Here is a 25897-nt window from a genome sequence, read left to right as displayed (position 1 = left end):
GGACTTTGTGTGAAGGAATGACACAAATGCACACGTTTTTTCTTTGAAAATAGGTACCTTTCAACATATCACTGTCCTGGTCACAAAAGCAAAGTTTGTGTGGAATAATAGCCACTTTCTGTACTGTTGAGGCATAAGCAATTAGGAAATAACACAGTGGCGGCTCCTGCAAAATCTCTCAGGGGGGGCAAATGTCTGGATGATTGATAAGGATAAGGTCCACCCATGCAATGGATAAATTAACAGCTTAAGCATGTAAAGGCAACTTCACTTCTTTAATATTAATAAAAAATAAAGTGACTCTTACAATACATCTTGTTTGTTTCTATACTCACTATTAATATACAATCCACTCAAGTTTCTTTTATTAAAGATTCCACTAGGTGGCGACAAATAATATTGTTGGATGAAACGTGCTTGCGTATGATGACGTAAGCACGTTAGTGCGAGCCCTCCCGGAAGCCATAGAGAATGCATTGCAGCGCCCCCCGGTCGAAAAAAAACATCTTTGAATGTAAGTCTATGGGGCCACTCGGGGCGATTCTCAGCCGGAGTGAAATCGCCCAAAAAGAGGCGGTACTCCACAGAACGTGACATGACGCTGATTGGACTATATCCAGAGGCACAGTGACTGCTAGCGTGACTCTGTGGTTGAATGACATTGGTGGTGCGTCGCCCAATCGCCCTAATGAAGAAACCGCCCCTGAAATAACACTTACTACCCAGGAATAATAAATAAGTACATTTGTTACACAGTGATAATCTATGATGCACCAGAGACAGCGGCCTTCTGTATGGCCTCGTCTCACCACCAGACCAGTGAACAACGCAAACATGTGAACAGTACAAAGACAATACAATTATCAGAACACTTTTAGCTCGGGTCCAGCAGCGACATCTATGGGATACCTTGTTGACTTGATGCCATGCAAAATGTATCATCTATTTGGTGTTTGAACACATTAACACAACTTCCGTTTCATTGCCAGAAAGGGGTAAAACCCATCCTGAGTTTTCATCATTTTGGATACTGCCAAAAGGTCCCCCATAGACCGATAGAGTCGGATCATCATTTGTGACAAACACGGTCTTTCCCTGCTCCCACCCCTTCTACCCTCCCACTCCCCCTCTTCTGCCCCCCCCACTCCCCCGACGCGCCCTGCGGTGCCTGCCAGGTGGAACCAGCTGGACGTGGCCATCGTCCTTCTGTCCATCATGGGCATCACGCTGGAGGAGATTGAGATCAACGCCTCGCTGCCCATCAACCCGACCATCATCCGCATCATGAGGGTGCTGCGCATCGCCCGGGGTAATCACGCCCGCCCGGCCTCCCACCCCTCGGGCCCCCCGGCTTCCCGGCCCCCGGCCCGATCCCGATTGTGCCGATCCCGTGGAGGATGGAAGCCGAGCGACGTGGCGGCGTTGGGACTCGCCGCCCCGGCGTTCGTCTGGTTACCGCGTGTAGATTGCGCTCCGCGCATTCGCCGGTGTTGTTTGTTTGTTGCCTGCTTGCCGTTGTTGTTGTTGTTTGAGTCCCCCCTCCCTTCTCTGTCTCCTCCTCTCTGTGGTGCCAGTGCTCAAGCTGCTGAAGATGGCGACGGGAATGCGAGCGCTGCTCGACACCGTCATGCAAGCCCTGCCGCAGGTGAGGTGCGACGTCCGTCGTCCGACTCGTCTTCTTGTCTAACTCCAACCAGTCTAGGTGCAAGTAACAGGCGTAATCGTCACTTTCCGTAATATAAACTATAAACAACTATTAACTGTGATCTATGGTTCTTTCGGTAAAGTCACGTAGATAGAAAAATAATAACAATAAAATAATACAAATGAAAATTAAAATAAAGTGAATAAAAAATAATACAATATCATGATGTTTCGATCGCAACACAAGCTTTCGTCAACAGGAACAGGGAGGTTAGCCTCTGAGGGCAAGCTGTTTATAAAGATTTAGAGATGGGTGTGGCAGCTAATATTAACATGCTAATCCGTGACTAGTTCAGCGCACCGGTGCGCTGGAGAGTAAACCCGACACACATTTATATTCACGTGATCTAACCCAAAAATACTGGTCACGAAAGCTCTACTGCTACGTGTTCAGCGGCCCCGCCGTGACCAGAATGTCAGCGTGAGCCGCGTGCACGGTAAAGTCCTTGCTCTACGCCGGTTCGGTTAGCTGTGCGATTTTGGCCGGCTGAGCGTGTGTGCGCGGCCTCACCGAAATCTACCCAAAAGTCACTACACCACGCGGTTCAATACACTCAGATGCGGCTGTGCGGCCGGACGTGGGACAACGCTGTGCATGTGTGTGTGCATGTGAGTGTATGTGTGTGTGCGTGTGCGTGCATGTGCGGGCATGTGTGTGTGCGTGTCCGGAAAAAATAACCCCCTAACTCCTCATGGTGCCGGACGGCAACGCTGTGGTGGGCAATGCCGTGGGGGGAGGGCCAATTTAAATTGGCCTCTCCCCTCATGACGTTTGTAACCACCACAGCGGCCAAATGGGGGCTCTGGACGGGTGCGAGGGGCTGTAAACCCCTCCACCCTCAATTAATTACCACCAAACCACGACTGAAAAATGTAAGTATTAAGCTTGTGCTGGAGGCCCCGGGGGGACAGGCGTCTATGACGTCTCCTGGCCAAAACCCCTTTTGGCGGAGCCAGGAGACTGAACCCTTACCATCGGGGTTCCTCCAGAAACAACAAAAAAACACTACATTTGGCCACGTGGAATGTTCGAACGCTCACTGCGGAGGAGAGGCTGCCACTCCTCTGTCGGGAGCTGGACAGGTACCGCCTGAATCTCTGTGGCATTCAGGAGGTCCGGTGGACCGGCTCTGGCTCCTGCCATTATGAGGGGTGGACAGTCCTCTACTCGGGGCAGGAGACTACCAAACAACAGGGAGCGGCTCTTCTTCTGAACAAAAGAATGAAGGGGGCGTGGGAGCGTGGCGGTGAGGTGTGGGAAGCTGTAAGCTCCAGGCTACTTTGGGCTCGTCTTCCCATCAACCGGAGGCGAGGAGTGGTGGTCATGGTTACTTATGCCCCCACCGATGACGAACATCCCTGGAGGGATGCAGGCAAGGCCGATGAGTCAGATGCCTTATATGACCTCCTGTCACAGGTGCTAGCTAAAGTGGCCCCTCGGGATGGAGTCATCTTGTTGGGTGACTTCAATGCCCGAGTTGGTCATGATGCTGGCACCTGGTCTGGAGTTATTGGAAGGCATGGGCCAGATCAGCTCAATAACAATGGTAGGAGGATGTTAGATTTTTGTGCAGCCCATGGGCTTGTAATTACCAACACGCTGTTCCGGCATCGGCACATCCACACAACATCATGGATGCATGCCGGGTCCAAGCAAGAACATCTGCTGGACTACATAGTGACGGAACAGCGGATGCGGGCCAATGTCCTTCACACCAGGACCTACCGTGGAGCTGATCTGCCCTCTGACCATCGACTTGCCATTTGTAAGATGTGCCTGCCATTCTTCCACTCCAGTGGTGGATGTACACCCAGGACCCCTGGACTCAGCTAGCTGATGAAAGTTGTAAGCGAGAATTTCGTCATCGCTTGTGGCTGGGGTTTACATCGTCCCCCACTCCTCCAGATGTCGAGAGTAAATGGGCGAGGTTTAGGACTGTGACTCATGCAGCTGCAATGGCTGCTTTGGGTATGCGGTCCAGACCTCCCCAGAGACCCTGGCTGACAGTGGAGGTGTTCAGGATAGTTGAGAAAAAGCGACAGGCCCACTCTCATCGGCTACAGCATCCCACGTCAGGGAATGAGGAGGCTTACCGCAGCCTTTGCTCGGAGGTTCGGAGAGCCGTGAGGCACTGCAAGGATGGGTGGAGGTCGCGGGTTACTGAGGAGATGGAGTCTGCCTCAATGGCCCGCGATCACAAATCCCTATTTTACTCCATCAAAAAAGTAACCTGCAGCACCACACCGATTACCATCATTAGGGGAAAAAACGGTGATCCAGTCTCCAACCCCCAGAAACAGCTTTGCAGATTTGCTGAGCATTTCTGTCAAGTCCTGGGGGAGGGGAAATCCCTTGACATGGAAAACATCGTGGGACAAAGTGGGGATAACCCTGCTGAGGCTGCGGTGCCTCAAATATTTGAAGAAGTCACTCCCTGTGAGTGGCTGGCTGAGGTGCCATCTGTTGAGGTTGTACTAAAGGCGATCCAGAGTTTGAGACCAGGAAAGGCACCGGGCAGAGGTGATCTTCCAAGCGAAATGCTGAGGGAGGGTGGCGTTTGTGCACAGACTGCCCTACATGACTTCATAACAACAGTCTGGACCACTGGACGGGTTCCGCAGGATTGGAAGGATGCCCTTGTGGTCCCCCTCTTTAAGAAGAGGGACCGCACAGACTGTAACAACTACAGGGGCATCTCACTCCTCAGTGTGCCGGGAAAGGTCGTGGCAATGATTATTCAACATCGCCTTGCCAGGCACGCTGAGGAGACGCTTGCGGAGCCTCAATGTGGTTTCAGGAAACGGCGGTCCTGCACAGATGCCATATTTTCTGTCCTTTTGCTACAGCAGAGGTGTAGGGAATTCCAACAAGACCTACATCTCTGCTTTATTGACCTGGTCAAGACCTATGATACCATCAGTAGGCCTGGGCTCTGGTTTGTTCTTCGTGCTTTCGAATTCCCTGACCCTTTGCTCACGATCATGAAGGACCTTCATGATGGTGAGCGGGCCCGGGTAAAACTACGTGGCCGGGAGTCGGAGTCATTCCCTCTTCACCTTGGGGTGCCACAGAGATGTCCTCTGGCTACCACATTATTTAACATATTTTTCGATCATGTAGTCCGTGAAACCTTTGATGGCTGTACCAGAGGAATTTCCATCTGGTACAGATACAATGGGAGGCTGATCGATGCCCGGGTGCGGTCAAGGGATGGCTCCCTATTGGTCAACCATGTTACGTATGCCGATGATCTGGTAATTGCCGCTCACTCATAGGAGGAGTTGGAGACGCTGATGCTGAACCTGGAGCTTAGCCCCACCAAGACTAAGCAACACACCCACACAACTCCCAATCGGTGATGGGGCAGTTGTGGAGAGAGTGGAGAGTTTCCCATACCTTGGCAGTGTGCTCATGACCGGCTCCGGTTTAACAGCAGAGGTCTCACTCCGAATCAGTCGAGCGGCATTATCTTTTCATCGGTTGCGTAACGCTGTGTGGAAGCTACCTGGTCTGTCGCTCCGCACGAGGCTTCAAGTCTTTTCAGTCACAGTTATTCCATCCCTTCTCTACGCTTGCGAAACGTGGACCCCCCTAATGGAGCATCTTCGCAGATTGGAAACATTTAGGCTGGCCTGCCTACAATCCATCCTGGGTTTAACCAGGCTGGATTGTGTGAGGAACTCACAAATCCTAGAAAAGTCTGGGCAAAGTCCCATCGGTGAGCTCCTCTGGCAGGCAAGGCTGCGTTGGCTGGGTCATGTAGCCAGCATGCCCAGTCACCACATGCCTAAACAGCTTTTGTTCGGCCGGATAGAGGGGGCTAAGCGGGTGCGGCACGGGCTAGAGAAGAGATGGAGTGATGTGGTACAGGAGGACGTGGAGCTGAGTGGACTTGCCGATGACTGGTACCAGCGGTGTCAAGATCGGCCTCTGTGGAGGAGCCTCGTGAAGGACGCTACTGGGCAGTTGGAGGAAGTCGCCCTCCAACAACAATGGAGGGCGGAGGAGCGACGCTCACAACAACGAGCGGAACGCCGGGTGGCTAAATTACAGCAATTTGGCACAGTAGGGAGCACAGGTGGTGCATCAGCCAGTCATCTCAGTCATCTCAGTCAGTCGACCCGTGGCACCTGGGTCTGCCCCATGACCTCCTGCCAGCGGGCGTTCGACACTTCACGTGGCCTCAAGGTGCACATAGCCTGGCACAAGCATCGTGGTGACGTCACAGCCACTTAGTGGCGAATGCCGGTTGTTGTTGTGGGAGACAGTAGAGTAGCGGTTAGCGTGCTGCGCTACGAACCTAGCGACCCAGGTTCGATTCCTACTCCCGGCCAACACCATTGACGATTATCTGAACCGGTCCTGGGCCTCCCCTAGGTCGACTCATTTGAGGCTGAGTACCTGGTGCGATGTGTGAGCATCGCCAATCGGGAGACAAAGGCGGCCGGACGTGGTGCTGGCCACCCACCCCCTTGTGTGACGTGCCGGCCTTCATACAGTAGGCGCTCGCTAACAGCACTTGCCTCAACAGTCTGTTAAGGCTATACGTGGGATCTTTGTCTTTGTGTGTGCGTGCTCGGCAGCTGTCTCACTCACAGAGATACACACACAGAGATACACACGGAGATACACACACGGAGATGCACACGGAGATACACACAGAGATACACACACAGAAATACACACAGAGATACACACACAGAGATACACACACAGAAATACACACGGAGATACACACGGAGATACACACAGAGATACACACACGGAGATGCACACGGAGATACACACGGAGATACACACAGAGATACACACGGAGATACACACACAGAGATACACACGGAGATACACACACAGAGATACACACGGAGATACACACACAGAGATACACACGGAGATACACACACAGAGATACACACACGGAGATACACACACGGAGATACACACACAGAGATACACACGGAGATACACACACAGAGATACACACGGAGATACACACAGAGATGCACACAGAGATGCACAGGGAGATACACACGGAGATACACACAGAGATACACACGGAGATACACACGGAGATACACACGGAGATACACACGGAGATGCACAGGGAGATACACACAGAGATGCACAGGGAGATACACACAGAGATGCACAGGGAGATACACACAGAGATACACACGGAGATACACACACAGAGATACACACACAGAGATACACACACAGAGATACACACGGAGATACACACGGAGATACACACAGAGATACACACGGAGATGCACAGGGAGATACACACAGAGATACACACGGAGATACACACACAGAGATACACACGGAGATACACACACAGAGATACACACGGAGATACACACACGGAGATGCACACGGAGATGCACACGGAGATACACACAGAGATACACACACAGAAATACACACAGAGATACACACAGAGATACACACACGGAAATACACACGGAGATACACACGGAGATACACACAGAGATACACACACGGAGATGCACACGGAGATACACACGGAGATACACACACAGAGATACACACGGAGATACACACACAGAGATACACACGGAGATACACACACAGAGATACACACGGAGATACACACACAGAGATACACACGGAGATACACACACAGAGATACACACGGAGATACACACACAGAGATACACACGGAGATTCACACAGAGATGCACAGGGAGATACACACAGAGATACACACGGAGATACACACACAGAGATACACACACGGAGATACACACACAGAGATACACACGGAGATACACACAGAGACACACACAGAGACACACACAGAGACACACACAGAGATATACACACGGAGATACACACAGAGATACACACGGAGATACACACAGAGATACACACAGAGATGCACACAGAGATGCACAGGGAGATACACACAGAGATACACACGGAGATACACACGGAGATACACACGGAGATACACACGGAGATACACACGGAGATACACACAGAGATACACACGGAGATACACACACAGAGATACACACACAGAGATACACACGGAGATACACACACAGAGATACACACAGAGATACACACAGAGATGCACAGGGAGATACACACAGAGATACACACGGAGATACACACACAGAGATACACACACAGAGATACACACGGAGATACACACACAGAGATACACACGGAGATACACACAGAGACACACACAGAGACACACACAGAGATACACACACAGAGATACACACACGGAGATACACACACGGAGATACACACAGAGATACACACGGAGATGCACACAGAGATGCACACAGAGATGCACAGGGAGATACACACAGAGATACACACGGAGATACACACAGAGATACACACGGAGATACACACAGAGATGCACAGGGAGATACACACAGAGATACACACGGAGATACACACACAGAGATACACACACAGAGATACACACGGAGATACACACACAGAGATACACACGGAGATACACACAGAGATACACACAGAGATGCACAGGGAGATACACACAGAGATACACACGGAGATACACACGGAGATACACACGGAGATACACACGGAGATACACACAGAGATACACACGGAGATACACACGGAGATACACACACAGAGATACACACGGAGACACACACAGAGATACACACACAGAGATACACACACAGAGATACACACACGGAGATACACACAGAGATACACACAGAGATACACACGGAGATACACACAGAGATACACACGGAGATACACACGGAGATACACACAGAGATGCACAGGGAGATACACACAGAGATGCACAGGGAGATACACACACAGAGATACACACACAGAGATACACACGGAGATACACACACAGAGATACACACAGAGATACACACAGAGACACACACAGAGACACACACAGAGACACACACAGAGACACACACGGAGATACACACGGAGATACACACAGAGATACACACGGAGATACACACACAGAGATACACACACAGAGATACACACACAGAGATACACACACAGAGATACACACAGAGATACACACAGAGATGCACAGGGAGATACACACAGAGATACACACGGAGATACACACACAGAGATACACACACAGAGATACACACGGAGATACACACACAGAGATACACACGGAGATACACACAGAGACACACACAGAGACACACACAGAGATACACACACAGAGATACACACACGGAGATACACACGGAGATACACACGGAGATATACACACAGAGATACACACGGAGATACACACGGAGATACACACACAGAGATACACACGGAGACACACACAGAGATACACACACAGAGATACACACACAGAGATACACACACGGAGATACACACAGAGATACACACAGAGATACACACGGAGATACACACAGAGATACACACGGAGATACACACGGAGATACACACGGAGATACACACAGAGATACACACAGAGATGCACAGGGAGATACACACAGAGATGCACAGGGAGATACACACACAGAGATACACACACAGAGATACACACGGAGATACACACACAGAGATACACACGGAGATACACACAGAGATACACACAGAGACACACACAGAGACACACACAGAGACACACACAGAGACACACACAGAGATACACACACGGAGATACACACAGAGATTCACACGGAGATACACACAGAGATACACACGGAGATACACACACAGAGATACACACGGAGATACACACACAGAGATACACACAGAGACACACACAGAGACACACACAGAGACACACACAGAGACACACACAGAGATACACACACAGAGATACACACACGGAGATACACACACGGAGATACACACGGAGATACACACGGAGATACACACGGAGATACACACGGAGATGCACAGGGAGATACACACAGAGATACACACGGAGATACACACACAGAGATACACACACAGAGATACACACGGAGATACACACACAGAGATACACACGGAGATACACACAGAGACACACACAGAGACACACACAGAGACACACACAGAGATACACACAGAGATACACACGGAGATACACACAGAGATACACACGGAGATACACACAGAGATGCACAGGGAGATACACACAGAGATACACACGGAGATACACACGGAGATACACACGGAGATACACACGGAGATACACACGGAGATACACACGGAGATGCACAGGGAGATACACACAGAGATACACACGGAGATACACACACAGAGATACACACACAGAGATACACACGGAGATACACACACAGAGATACACACGGAGATACACACAGAGATACACACAGAGATGCACAGGGAGATACACACAGAGATACACACTTAGATACACACAGAGATACACACGGAGATACACACAGAGATACACACGGAGATACACACAGAGATACACACGGAGATACACACGGAGATACACACGGAGATACACACGGAGATACACACACAGAGATACACACGGAGATACACACACAGAGACGCACACAGAGACACACACAGAGACACACACAGAGACACACACAGAGATACACACACAGAGATACACACACAGAGATACACACACGGAGATACACACGGAGATACACACGGAGATACACACGGAGATACACACGGAGATACACACAGAGATGCACAGGGAGATACACACAGAGATGCACAGGGAGATACACACAGAGATACACACGGAGATACACACACAGAGATACACACACAGAGATACACACGGAGATACACACACAGAGATACACACGGAGACACACACAGAGACACACACAGAGACACACACAGAGACACACACAGAGATACACACACGGAGATACACACGGAGATACACACAGAGATGCACAGGGAGATACACACAGAGATACACACGGAGATACACACAGAGATACACACGGAGATACACATGGAGATACACACGGAGATACACACGGAGATACACACAGAGATGCACAGGGAGATACACACAGAGATACACACGGAGATACACACACAGAGATACACACACAGAGATGCACACGGAGATACACACACAGAGATACACACGGAGATACACACAGAGATACACACAGAGACACACACAGAGACACACACAGAGACACACACAGAGACACACACAGAGATACACACACGGAGATACACACAGAGATACACACGGAGATACACACAGAGATACACACGGAGATACACACAGAGATGCACAGGGAGATACACACAGAGATACACACGGAGATACACACGGAGATACACACAGAGATACACACGGAGATACACACAGAGATACACACGGAGATACACACAGAGATACACACAGAGATACACACACAGAGATACACACGGAGATACACACACAGAGATACACACGGAGATACACACAGAGATACACACAGAGACACACACAGAGACACACACAGAGATACACACACGGAGATACACACAGAGATACACACGGAGATACACACAGAGATACACACGGAGATACACACAGAGATGCACAGGGAGATACACACAGAGATACACACGGAGATACACACGGAGATACACACGGAGATACACACAGAGATACACACGGAGATACACACACAGAGATACACACAGAGATACACACAGATACACACACAGAGACACACACAGAGATACACACAGAGATACACACACGGAGATACACACAGAGATACACACAGAGATACACACGGAGATACACACAGAGATGCACAGGGAGATACACACGGAGATACACACGGAGATACACACAGAGATACACACGGAGATACACACAGAGATACACACGGAGATACACACAGAGATACACACAGAGACACACACAGAGACACACACAGAGATACACACACGGAGATACACACAGAGATACACACGGAGATACACACAGAGATACACACGGAGATACACACAGAGATGCACAGGGAGATACACACAGAGATACACACGGAGATACACACGGAGATACACACGGAGATACACACAGAGATACACACGGAGATACACACACAGAGATACACACAGAGATACACACAGATACACACACAGAGACACACACAGAGATACACACAGAGATACACACACGGAGATACACACAGAGATACACACAGAGATACACACGGAGATACACACAGAGATGCACAGGGAGATACACACGGAGATACACACGGAGATACACACAGAGATACACACGGAGATACACACAGAGATACACACGGAGATACACACACAGAGATACACACGGAGATACACACACAGAGATACACACGGAGATACACACACAGAGATTCACACAGAGATACACACAGAGACACACACAGAGACACACACAGAGACACACACAGAGATACACACACGGAGATACACACAGAGATACACACGGAGATACACACAGAGATACACACGGAGATACACACGGAGATACACACAGAGATGCACAGGGAGATACACACAGAAATACACACGGAGATACACACAGAGATACACACGGAGATACACACGGAGATACACACGGAGATACACACAGAGACACACACAGAGACACACACAGAGACACACACAGAGATACACACAGAGATACACACAGAGATACACACACGGAGATACACACAGAGATACACACGGAGATACACACAGAGATGCACAGGGAGATACACACAGAGATACACACGGAGATACACACAGAGATACACACGGAGATACACACAGAGATACACACGGAGATACACACACAGAGATACACACGGAGATACACACACAGAGATACACACGGAGATACACACACAGAGATACACACAGAGATACACACAGAGACACACACAGAGATACACACAGAGATACACACACGGAGATACACACAGAGATACACACGGAGATACACACAGAGATACACACGGAGATACACACAGAGATGCACAGGGAGATACACACAGAGATACACACGGAGATACACACGGAGATACACACGGAGATACACACGGAGATACACACACAGAGATACACACGGAGATACACACACAGAGATACACACGGAGATACACACACAGATACACACAGAGATACACACAGAGACACACACAGAGACACACACAGAGATACACACAGAGATACACACACGGAGATACACACAGAGATACACACGGAGATACACACAGAGATACACACGGAGATACACACAGAGATGCACAGGGAGATACATACAGAGATACACACGGAGATACACACAGAGATACACACGGAGATACACACGGAGATACACACACAGAGATACACACGGAGATACACACACAGAGATACACACGGAGATACACACACAGATACACACAGAGATACACACAGAGACACACACAGCGACACACACAGAGATACACACAGAGATACACACACGGAGATACACACAGAGATACACACGGAGATACACACAGAGATACACACGGAGATACACACAGAGATGCACAGGGAGATACACACAGAGATACACAGGGAGATACACACAGAGATACACACGGAGATACACACAGAGATACACACGGAGATACACACAGAGACACACACAGAGACACACACAGAGATACACACAGAGATACACACACGGAGATACACACAGAGATACACACGGAGATACACACAGAGATACACACGGAGATACACACAGAGATGCACAGGGAGATACACACAGAGATACACACGGAGATACACACAGAGATACACACGGAGATACACACAGAGATACACACGGAGATACACACACAGAGATACACACGGAGATACACACACAGAGATACACACGGAGATACACACACAGAGATACACACAGAGATACACACAGAGACACACACAGAGACACACACAGAGATACACACAGAGATACACACACGGAGATACACACAGAGATACACACGGAGATACACACAGAGATGCACAGGGAGATACACACAGAGATACACACGGAGATACACACAGAGATACACACGGAGATACACACAGAGATACACACGGAGATACACACACAGAGATACACACGGAGATACACACACAGAGATACACACAGAGATACACACAGAGATACACACAGAGACACACACAGAGACACACACAGAGATACACACAGAGATACACACACGGAGATACACACAGAGATACACACGGAGATACACACGGAGATACACACGGAGATACACACACAGAGATACACACAGAGATACACACAGAGACACACACAGAGACACACACAGAGATACACACAGAGATACACACACGGAGATACACACAGAGATACACACACGGAGATACACACAGAGATACACACGGAGATACACACAGAGATACACACGGAGATACACACAGAGATGCACAGGGAGATACACACAGAGATACACACGGAGATACACACGGAGATACACACACAGAGATACACACAGAGATACACACACGGAGATACACACAGAGATACACACACGGAGATACACACAGAGATACACACACGGAGATACACACAGAGATGCACAGGGAGATACACACAGAGATACACACGGAGATACACACAGGGAGATACACAGGGAGATACACACAGAGATACACATGGAGATACACAGATATACGCAGATATACACACAGAGATACACAAAGACACACACGGAGATACACACGGAGATACAGCAGCAGCCGCCATTCGCGTGTTGAACTGTTTTAAGGTCGTTGTTAATGTTTGTGAACATCTCAGACGCGCGGTTACTCCACATATCGGATTAACCGCACGTGGATAATCGAGAGGCTCCTGTAGAAGAAGATTGCCCCGCCGTAGTCAAGCCGAGCCTCCCCCCCCAGGGACCATGGGGGTGTGGAGGCCTTCATCCAGCAGTGGAGTAACCATGGCTGACTAAGACGATGATGACGATGAGCTGTGTGCCCGCAGGTGGGGAACCTGGGCCTGCTCTTCATGCTGCTCTTCTTCATCTACGCGGCGCTGGGAGTGGAGCTCTTCGGGAGCCTGGGTGAGTGGCGGGGCCTGGGTGAGTGGCGGGTGAGTGGCGGGGCCTGGGTGAGTGGTGGGTGAGTGGTGGGACCTGGGTGAGTGGCGGGTGAGTGGCGGGGCCTGGGTGAGTGGTGGGTGAGTGGTGGGTGAGTGGCGGGTGAGTGGCGGGGCCTGGGTGAGTGGTGGGTGAGTGGCGGGTGAGTGGTGGGTGAGTGGCGGGTGAGTGGTGGGTGAGTGGTGGGTGAGTGGCGGGTGAGTGGTGGGTGAGTGGAGGGTGAGTGGTGGGTGAGTGGTGGGTGAGTGGTGGGGCTTGGGTGAGTGGTGGGTTAGTGGCAGGTGAGTGGCGGGTGAGTTGCGGGTGAGTGGTGGGTGAGTGGTGGGGTTTGGGTGAGTGGCGGGTGAGTGGTGGGGCCTGGGTGAGTGGTGGGGCCTGGGTGAGTGGTGGGTGAGTGGTGGGTGAGTGGTGGGGTCTGGGTGAGTGGCGGCGCTTGTGGACAGGGAGGAGGGGGATGGAAGTTGCGCTCTGTCCGCTCGCTCTGTAACATCCGACAACATTTGCCGTCTTTACAACGGCGACAGTCGTCGTCGTGGTTGTTGTGCGTGCTGCTGCATTGGCACGATGGTGCACAATGCGGTGTCAGTGGAGAGAAGAAAACTCCCCCCCCCTCCTCTTCCTCCTTTCCTTTCCTTCCCTCCCTCCCCTCACCTTACCTCCCCTCACCTCCCTCTCCTGCCCTCCCCTCCTGTCTTTCTCCTCTCCTTCTCCTCCCCCTCCCCTCCCTCTGCCCCGTGTCACAGAGTGCATCAAGCACGCGTGCGAGGGCCTGGGGAGGCACGCGACCTTCAAGAACTTCGGGATGGCCTTCCTGACGCTCTTCCGTGTCTCCACGGGCGACAACTGGAATGGGATCATGAAGGTGAGCCGCGGGGTTTTCCTCAACGCGCCCCTCACGCCACGCCAGCCGGTCATTGAAACAAAAAGAAAACAATTGGCCATTAAAACTGTTACAAATAATTACTTTTCAACATTTCTTTAGCGGGTCAGGCCCCACTGAGCTGTGTTGCTCTTTCATTTTAAGAAGTGACCCCGGTCACCGCTCACCCGAAAGTGGCTGATCGCGTCGATTCGAAAACGTGGAGGGTAAAACTGGAGGACCCCGTAGAAAAATCCACGCGACGCCCACGGAACGAGAGACACCACAAACTCCAAATATACAGCAGCAGGCGTCAGGGTTGGGATCGAATCCACGACCTCCTGTAGACCAGGTGAGGTAGTTAACCTACCGGCGAGCTTTCGACACTTCACGTGGCCTCGGAGTGCACCGAGCCTGGCACGAACGCCGTGCTGACGTCGCCGCCACTTAATTTCGAGTCTTGTGGCTGCTATAAATGTTCACGTGATTCGCCGCCACTTCCACTAGGCCATCATTAGTGATAGCCAGAGCTGCTACATAGGCCCAGTGGGTCTCGCCTGGTGAAACAAAAGAACGAGCTGTACTAGTTCTAGTTTGGCCTGGTCGACGATGGCGTGTGCAGTTGTAAAGGAGACTCATCCTGATGATCTCTACTCAGCCACTCCGTCCAGCCGACTGAAGCAGCGAGCTTGCCCTGCTGCCGTGCTACTGCACCCCCCCCACCACCTCTCTACTCCCCTAGCCCAGCATCATCACCATCACTACCCCTATCACTACCCCTATCACTATCACTACCCCAACGCCTACCACTACCCCAACCCCTACCACTACCCCAACCCCTATTACCACCCCGAACATTAACCCTATCACTACCTCTATCACTACTTCAACCCCTACCACGAGCCCAACCCCTATTACCACCCCCATCACTACCCCTATCACTACCCCTATCACTACCCAAACCCCTACCACTACCCCAACCCCTATTACCACCCCGAACACTAACCCTATCACTACCTCTATCACTACTTCAACCCCTACCACTACCCCAACTCCTATTACCACCCCTATCACTACCCCTATCACTACCCCTATCACTACCCCTATCACTATCACTACCCCAACGCCTACCACTACCCCAACCCCTATTACCACCCCTATCACTACCCCTATCACTCCCCCTATCACTCCTCCTATCACTACCCCAACCCCGATCACTACCCCAACCCCGATCACTACCCTATCCCCTATCACCACCCCTGTCTCTATTCCCACCCCTCAACAACTTCCCACCTGTCTCCGTCACCGTATCTCGACCGGCGCGCACGGTCGTACGGTCGCACGGTCGTACGGCGCGCACGGTCGTACGCGCCGATCGTGCGATCGGACGATTGCCGTAAAAAGCGCCCCGGTAGTTCGCCGTCGGCCGGAGTAAAGCCTTAGACGGGACGATGGCGCGGACACACAGAGAGTCGCCCAACTCCCCGCCGCAGGACACGCTGCGGGAGTGCGCGCCGGAGGAGGACGGCGGTGGCGGCGGTCAGGAGGGCGGCGGCGGCGGCGGCGAGAGCTGCTGCTGCCACAACACGCTCGTGTCGCCGCTCTACTTCGTCACGTTCGTGCTCGCCGCCCAGTTCGTGCTCGTCAACGTCGTGGTGGCCGTCCTCATGAAGCACCTGGAGGAGAGCAACAAGGAGGCGCGCGAGGACGCCGAGCTCGACGCGCAGGTGCGGGCGCCGTGGCGACGACGACGACGACAACGATGACGACGATGACGACGATGATGGGTCGACGGGCGTGGTGGAGTGACGGTGGTGGCTCGATGGCGGGTCCATGGTGGTAATTTTTCTCGGCAGGAGTTGCCACCCAAATGCGCCATAGTGGCGAGATGTTAGCTTCCTCGCCTGGTCTACAGGAGGTCATGGGTTCGACCCCGACCCTGACGCCTGCTGCTGTATATTTGGAGTTTGCGGTGTCTCGCTCTCTCCCCGTGGTGGTCGCGTGGATTTTCCTCTGGGGTCCTCCATTTTATTCCCTCCACATTTAGAATCTGCGTGGAGTTATTTGGCTGCTACAAATGTCCACACGACGACGGTGATGATGACGACGATGACGACAAGCCCCACTCCGTTGAGCAATCTTTCGTGATGGCCAAGTCGTCGCTTCTGAAAAAGAGCCACCGCACACCCCGGTGGGGGGGGGGGGGGGGGGCCAGGCCCTCCTCACGCCTGCTAACAACAAACAATCGTCGGTTACCTTCGCGCCCTCCACAGGTGGAGATGGAGATGGAATGGGCGCGCTACGGCGGAGACGGAGCCGAGTCCGGCGGCATCGGTCGCGATTCTGAGAGCGGGCGCTCGTTCGAGAGGTGCAGCCTGCGCCAGGACTCCCCGCTGCAGCGCCACCACACGCTGGTAGGACGCCGCCGCCGCCGGCACCGTCGGCACCGCCATCACGGCTGGGCTTCCGCGTTGAAGAGCTTCTTGGCTCGTCGGATTTTTCCGGGGGCGGGGTACAGATTCTGGCAGATATTCCTCCCCCCCCCCAACCGCCTCAGTATAGCCTTAACAGACTGTTGGGGCAACTGCTGTTAACGAGTAGCACCGGTGAAGGCCGGGACGACACACGAGTGGGTGGGTGGGTGGGTGGCCAGCGCCACGCCCGGTCGCCCTCATCTCCCCCCCACTTTAGCAATGTTTAGACACCGCACCAGGTTTCGAATTAAAGCGTTCGTGACTGCAGGGATTCATCTTCTTTGTTCTTTCGGTAAAGTCACGTAGAAGGGAAATAATAAAATAATAAAAATAAAACATTAAAATACATTTCTCACGACGTTTCGGTCACAACGCAAGCAGCCATCATCAGGTGAAGAACAGGGCTGTCGGTACTCATTTGAGGCCGAGTCAACCTAGGTGAGGCCTAAGACTAGTTCAAATATATGCAAGTGTGAATGGTCATGAGCAGGAATCAAACTCAGGTGGCCAGATTTGTAGCGTTGTGCACTTACTACTGTGCCACCGCTCTCCACACACACTCAGTGTCTTGAGACTTGGCTCCAGGAGACTGGGTCTCAGGGTCTTGAGACTCGGTTCCAGGAGACCGGCTCCAGGAGACCGGGTCTCAGCGTCTTGAGACTCGGCTCCAGGAGACTGGGTCTCAGGGTCTTGAGACTCGGCTCCAGGAGACCGGCTCCAGGAGACCGGGTCTCAGCGTCTTGAGACTCGGCACCAGGAGACCGGGTCTCAGTGTCTTGAGACTCGGCTCCAGGAGACCGGGTCTCAGGGTCTTGAGACTCGGCTCCAGGAGACCGGGTCTCAGTGTCTTGAGACTCGGCTCCAGGAGACCGGGTCTCAGGGTCTTGAGACTCGGCTCCAGGAGACCGGGTCTCAGTGTCTTGAGACTCGGCTCCAGGAGACTGGGTCTCCGCCGACACCAACGGTCGCCCGGCAAGAGGCTGGGGCAGCCAAGCAGCGGCCAGCCTCCCTCCGGCATCACCAATTCCCGTTACCTGAGCTCACCTTGGTGTCTCTCCTCTCTCTTTCCGCGTGTTTGTCTGTCTGTTTGTCTCTCTCCAACTCTGTGTGTCTGTGTCTATCCCTGTCTGTCTCTCGTCTCTCCACCTCATTCTCTCCAAGCGTACATCTGTCTGTCTCTCCGTGTCCCTCTCTCCCCTTGCGTCTCTCTCTCTCTCTTGCCCGTGAGTCTCCCTCTCCCCACGTGTCTCCACCCCCCCCACCCGCCGCCCATCTTCTCCTCTCGCTCGCTCTGTGTAAGGAGAAAATGGGCTTCGACAATGTCTCGCTCATCGTCCAGGACTCGATGGAGGCGGAGCTGCTGATGATGGACAACATCTCGGGCTCCGTGTTCCACCACTACGCGACTCCGGTGCCCGAGAAGCGCGCCAACCACAAGCACGAGGTGACGCGTCGCCACCGCCGCCAGCGTGGCCATCACATCAGCATCCGCATCGTCATTGGTTGTCACCGGCATCATAGTCGCGGTGACCACCGTCGTGGTGACCACCGTCGCGGTGGTCATCACCATCGTCACGGTTGTTGGTACCAGTGGCGGCAGCGTCATCATCTTCAGCAACATCGCCATTGCCGTCATTACGAGCATTGCCCTCACCACCACCATCATCACCATGGTCACCACCATCACCACCACCATCACCACCACCATCACCGTCACCACCACCATCGTCACCACCACCACTGTCACCGTCATCACCGCACCACCACCACTGTCACCACCCCCAAGCGTGACCGAGCGTGGGTGCTGTCTGCGTGGCTCAGATCCCCTTTGCGGAGATGGAGGCCATGTCTGTGACGTCGGACAAACTCTCCGAGAAGTCCTGGTCGCTCCCGCTCACTGACGACTCCTACCCAGACGTGGGGGGCACACGCACACCCCAGGCCGAGGTGCTCGCCGCTCACTCGCTCGCTCACCACTCACTCGCTCGCTCACCACTCACTCGCTCGCTCACCAATCACACTCACTCACCACTCACTCTCACCCACTACTCACTCACAAATCACTCTCACCCATTACTCACTCACCAATCACTCACCCATTACTCACTCACCAATCACTCTCACCCACCACTCACTCTCACCCACCACTCACCAATCACTACTCACCCCCCACTCACTCACCAATCACTCTCACCCACCACTCAGCAATCACTCTCACCCACTACTCACTCACCAATCACTCTCACCCATTATTCACCCACTCACACTCACCCATTACTCACCCACCACTCTCACCCGCCACTCACTCATCCACCCACCCACCCCTCACCCACCCACTCACTCTCCAATCACTCTCACCCACCCACGCACCCACTCACACACCCCACACTCACCCACAACTCACTCACCAATCACTCTCACCCACCACCCACTCATCCTCCCACCCCTCACCCACTCACTCACCCACCGACTCACCCATCCACTCACTCACCAATTCACCCACCCACTCGCTCGCCCATTCACACACTCATCGTTCACTCGCACACTTACCACGCATTCGCCAACACATCGCATACTCAAGCCGTGCTTGCGCGTGTGTGTATGTGAGCGGGTCAGTGTGTGGGCGAGTGATTGGGTGGTTAAGGGAGCAAGTGATAAGTTTCACAGATGAGTGATTTTGTGAGCAAGCAAATTCATCGAGCACTCGGCGAGCTGGTGCATGACTTCATGGATGAGCCACTGCACGCTCGATCCAATGACTACACGAGTGACGCCGGCGACCCGAGTGCGGCTCCCGCTCAATGGCCAACATCTGAACTCGTCCTGGGCCTCCCCTAGATCGACTCGGCCTCAGATGAGCACCCGTTGCAGTGTTTAAACATCGCCAACGGGGGGGAGAGACAAACGCGGCCGCGCGTGGTGCCGGCCACCCTCACCTTCGTGCGCCGTGCCGGCCTTTGTAGGTTGCAGCTCACCGTGACAGCGCTTGCCCACAACATGTCCGCTAAGAAGCCCACACGGTGGCGGGGGATCTTTGCCTTTTGCAGGGCTGCTGCGCGGAGGACGCCTCCTCTCCCTGCCCGGAAGCGGGCGACGTCGAAGGCGGCGGCCACCTGCTCTCCGTGCGGAAAGTGAGCATCGGGCGCACCCACTCGCTCCCCAACGACAGCTACATGTTCCGACCGGTCGACTCCGTCGCCGGCCCGCCACTGCCGCCCGACGCAGGGGGGGCGGCGGTCTTCGAGCCGACGACACCAGCAGCAGCAGGTAACAAATACCCTCCCCACCACCATTCCACATTCTGTTGGCAAGCAGCAAGGATGTCCGTGAGAAGTTAACTTATCGTTTTGACCAGTTTCTCCTAGTTTCAATCAGTTTGTACCAGTTTGTACTAGTTTCAACCAGTTTCAACTAGTTTCAAACAGTTTCAACTAGTTTCAACCAGTTTCTACCAGTTTCAACCAGTTTCAACCAGTTTCTCTCCATGCGTCACGAGGGTTTACGTTCCGCAGAGATGCTCGTGAATAGGACATTTAGCGGGTCATGATTTTGGCCTACGAATGTCGTATAGCGCAATATCTGCAGACACTTCTAAAGCTTCGATATGTTCTCTTTCTCTATCATATCACTTTATCTCTCATCACTTTCTCTCTTGTAACTTTATCTCTCATCGCTTTATCTCTCATCGCTGATATCTGTCGTCACTTTATCTCTCATCACTTTATCTCTCATCACTTTCTTTCTCATCACTTTATCTCTCATCACTTTATCTCTCTTCACTTTATCTCTCATCACTTTATCTCTCATCGCTTTATCTCTCATCACTTTCTCTCTCGATGCAGCAGTTCCAAATGTGATTCGCGGGTTGCCAAAAATCGCAGCTAGCACGTTCATGCACAACGAGGGAACACCATAGTAGTAATCACAATAATCACGTGCACTTGTGACACACATCCACCACCACCACTGCCGCACGGCATTCACTCGTTTTTGTAGAGGCCCGAGGAACCGCAAGCGAGCGGTGAGCTCCTGCCAAATCCCTCCCCGTCCAAGTTCTGCAGTCCCCTATCTATACGAAAGTGTTATAAACCAATTAATGAGTGCTTATGCCGTTCTGTCGCTACTACCGTGTGTGTGGTCACCGTTCCTAGTGAACTTCATTCAGCGATTCGCTCACGGGCGGGGCAGTCGTCATCTCCTTGTCACTCTTGTATCGCGTCGCGGTGGCTAGGAGATGTTTACTCCCTCGCCTGGTGTACAGAAGGTCGTGGGTTCGATCCCGACCCTGATGCCTGCTGCTGTATAATTGGAGTTTGCGTGTCTCTCTCATCATCATCACGGTGGCGAGGAGATGTTAACTACCTCGCCTGCTATACAGGAGGTCGTGGGTTTGATCCCCACCCTGATGCCTGCTGCTGTATATTTAGAGTCTGCGTGTCTCTCTCATCTTCATCACGGTGGCTAGGAGATGTTAACTACCTCGCCTGCTATACAGGAGGTCGTGGGTTTGATCCCCACCCTGATGCCTGCTGCTGTATATTTAGAGTCTGCGTGTCTCTCTCATCATCATCACGGTGGCTAGGAGATGTTAACTCCCTCACCTGCTATACAGGAGGTCGTGGGTTTGATCCCCACCCTGATGCCTGCTGCTGTATATTTAGAGTCTGCGTGTCTCTCTCATCATCATCACGGTGGCTAGGAGATGTTAACTCCCTCACCTGCTATACAGGAGGTCGTGGGTTCGATCCCCACCCTGATGCCTGCTGCTGTATATTTGGAGTTTGCGTGTCTCTCTCATCATCATCACGGTGGCTAGGAGATGTTAACTCCCTCACCTGCTATACAGGAGGTCGTGGGTTCGATCCCCACCCTGATGCCTGCTGCTGTATATTTGCGTGTCTCTCTCCCCGTGGTTGCGTGGATTTATTCCCGGGTCTTCCGGGTTTTCCTCCACATTTAGAATCAACGTCGCGTGTTTAGAGTTATTTGGCTGCTATAAACGTACACGTGGCGACGACGGTCAGCCCACTTGTGTGGGCTATCATTTGCGATGGCCAGGTCGCTCCTGAAAAACAGAGGCACTGCATAAGCTCAGCGTGTGGGTGGGGGCCTTGCATCTGGTTACGATGAAAACAAAAATAGCGTTCAGTTTTGAAACAGTTCGATTTCATTGCGGCAACGTTTCCCACGAACCTCACCACCCCCCCCCTCCCCATCGCCTCCGTTCCCCCGCCCGCGTGTCGCCTCTCGCCCACGCCGCTGCGTTTAGGCCCGAGGCTGCCGACTCAGCAGTCGCAGGCGGAGGCGGCCTCCTGCACCTTCCTCCAGCTGCCCCCTCCTCCGCCCTTCGCCGCCTTTCCCGCGCCGGCGCACGCGCAGGCGGCGGCGGGCGTGCCCCGGCTGCCCCCGCCGGCGCCCCCTCGCTCCCCCAGCTCCCAGAGGCTCCTGCGAAGACAGGTGAGGAACCCCCCATTATCGCATGCTCGCCCGACGCGGATTCTCGGATCCATCCGCGCGGAGCTTCTTGCGGGCAGGAGGGACGAACTCCCCTCTTGAGATGGAGGGAGATCTCGCTTTACGAGGGTTGTCACTGTGCGTACGTACACGCACACGCACAAAGGCAAAGACCCCCCGTATAGCCATAACTGACTCTTGGGGCAAGTGCTGTGAGCGAGTAGCAGCACCGATGAAGACTGGCACAGTACACGAGGTGGTGGGTGGCCAGCACCATGCCTGGCCGTCTTTGTCTCCCAAGTGGCGATGTTTAGACACTGCACGAGATACTCATTTGAGGCTGAGTAAACCTGGGGGAGGCCTAAGACGGGTTCAAACATACGCCAGTGTCAATGGTCATGAGCGGATTCGAACTCGGGTGGCCAGATTTGTAGCGTAGTGCACTAACCACTGTGCCACCGCTCCACACACACTCAGAGTCTTGAGACTTGGCTCCAGGAGACTGGTCTCAGCATCAGCGACTCTGTTGCTTTATCCACGGCGGTGACGTGACGGTCTGCCGTCACTTCAGTTCTAGTCTAATCTCATCGCCTGATTTCCCGATTCCCTGATTCCCGCAGGCCGCGGTCCGAATGGACTCCATAGACGCCCCGACACTGGGCTCCAAAGACAGCCTCCTCTCCGCCACTCAAGACAGCCCTGTACACCACATGCCTCATCATCAGCAGCAGCAGCAGCCACAACTGCCGCTGGCGCCGCCGCCGCCGCCACCGCCGCTCCCATCTCTGCGGCCGCCCCCCACCGTGCCGAGGCCTCTCCCCCGACGGGTCGGGAGCGGCGGCGGCGGCGCTGCGGCTAACGGGGCGGGGGGGCGGCTGAGCCGGGAGGGCTCGGACCCCAACGATGAGGAGGTGAGGAGGATCACGAGGGGCTCGGCGGCGTCGTCGGGCCGCGAGGTGAAGAAGTGCCACAGCGTGGACGACCGAGGGCTGCTCTCCGTGGCTGCGGCCGCGGCGGCCGCGGCAGCTGCCGCGGCCGGGTCGAGTGCCGGGGCGGCGGGTTGCTGGTGGACGGACGACGCCAGGAGACACTCCATCGAGATCTGCCCCGAGGTTTGTGGCGGGGGAGGGCGCAGCAGCAGTGTGGCTCCGCGGTCCGGTGTAGTGTGGTGTGGTGTGGCTTGGTTTGGAGTAGAGTGGCGTGGCGTGGTGTGGAGTGGAGGGGTATGGAGTGGAGTGGAGGGGTGTGGCATGAGTTGAGCTTTGCTTGATTTTGTTGAGCCAGGGTGAGAACTCGAGTGACCGCGCTGGTCGGCGGTTCGGGGGGCGGGAGTGGGGAGGACAACAAGCTAAACACAACAAGCAGTTCTAAATAAATTAGCTCGTCAATCTCGAGGATGATGATAATGATTTAAAAGTGCATTATAGCTCCCAATGGCTTTCTAATATTGGAAGGACGTAGCGTTCCAGACGGCCTCAGAAAGTGCCGCGCGATGCGGTGAACCGTTTCTGTTCGTCAGTTTGACATGAAGCAGCAGTAGGAGGAGAGGAGGCTTTTGCAACCGATATCATCCACAATATCGATCGCCTAAATTTCCGCAATCTAACCCAAAGAAAACCTACATCATGGCCTCTTTGTTCGATTGGTCGGCCAAAAAGCCGCCACTGCGAGGATGGATGGGAGTCATCCTCGCAGCCTGCTCCGGCCCATTTTGACGTGGCACGCGTGGCACGGTTGGTGTGTGTTGGCACAGTAGGGGGCACAGGTGGTGCTTTAGAGGCCACAGCTGGTGGTGCATCGGCCGGTCATCTCCCCACGGCACGGCACCTGCAGGGTCCGCCCCGTGACCTCCTGCCATGCGGGGCGTTCGACACTTTCACGTGGCCTTGAAGTGCACACGGCCCGGCACGGGTGCCGCGGTGACGTCACCGCCGCTTAGTGGCGAATGGCGGCTGCTGTTGTTGCTGGTAGTGGTGGTGTGTGTGTGTTAGACGAGATTTTGTTGAGGAAGCAGGAGAGGAGTCTCGTTGGCCCGGCATCCGCCACGGCAACCAGAAACTTCGGTCCTCACGAGGTCGCGTTCCAGCTGGTTCCTGGGCAACCAGACTCGGGGTCCATCGATTAATTTGGCAGCTGCTGATGATGACGACGATTATTATAATGATAACGATGACGACGATTATTTTATCGTCGTCATCGTTATCATTATCGTCATCACCATCATGCTCTTGTTGCATTGAACGGGTCGCATAACTTATGTGGAGTGCTCTTGCAAATTTAAAAAAATCTGGCAAACCAGCGGCACATTCTTATGAAGCCA

General features: G+C 53.2%; 1 protein-coding gene across 1 annotated transcript in view; it reads left to right on the top strand.

Annotated features, from left to right (window-relative positions):
* LOC144950589 (voltage-dependent T-type calcium channel subunit alpha-1G-like) overlaps positions 1-25897 on the top strand; it is a 192747-nt gene that overhangs the window by 164875 nt on the left and 1975 nt on the right. Inside the window, 11 exon segments of the mRNA XM_078880736.1 lie at positions 1176-1309; positions 1575-1645; positions 14676-14754; positions 15534-15652; positions 17143-17376; positions 17923-18063; positions 19424-19567; positions 19945-20070; positions 21171-21390; positions 23393-23580; positions 24198-24689. Of these exon segments, the coding sequence (XP_078736862.1) occupies positions 1176-1309; positions 1575-1645; positions 14676-14754; positions 15534-15652; positions 17143-17376; positions 17923-18063; positions 19424-19567; positions 19945-20070; positions 21171-21390; positions 23393-23580; positions 24198-24689 (1948 nt within the window).

This window comes from Lampetra fluviatilis, chromosome 58 (genome assembly GCF_964198595.1).
Source record: "Lampetra fluviatilis chromosome 58, kcLamFluv1.1, whole genome shotgun sequence".
Lineage (NCBI taxonomy): Eukaryota > Metazoa > Chordata > Hyperoartia > Petromyzontiformes > Petromyzontidae > Lampetra > Lampetra fluviatilis.
The sequence above is the reverse complement of the archived record's forward strand: the minus strand, read 5'-3'. Positions and strand labels throughout refer to the sequence as shown.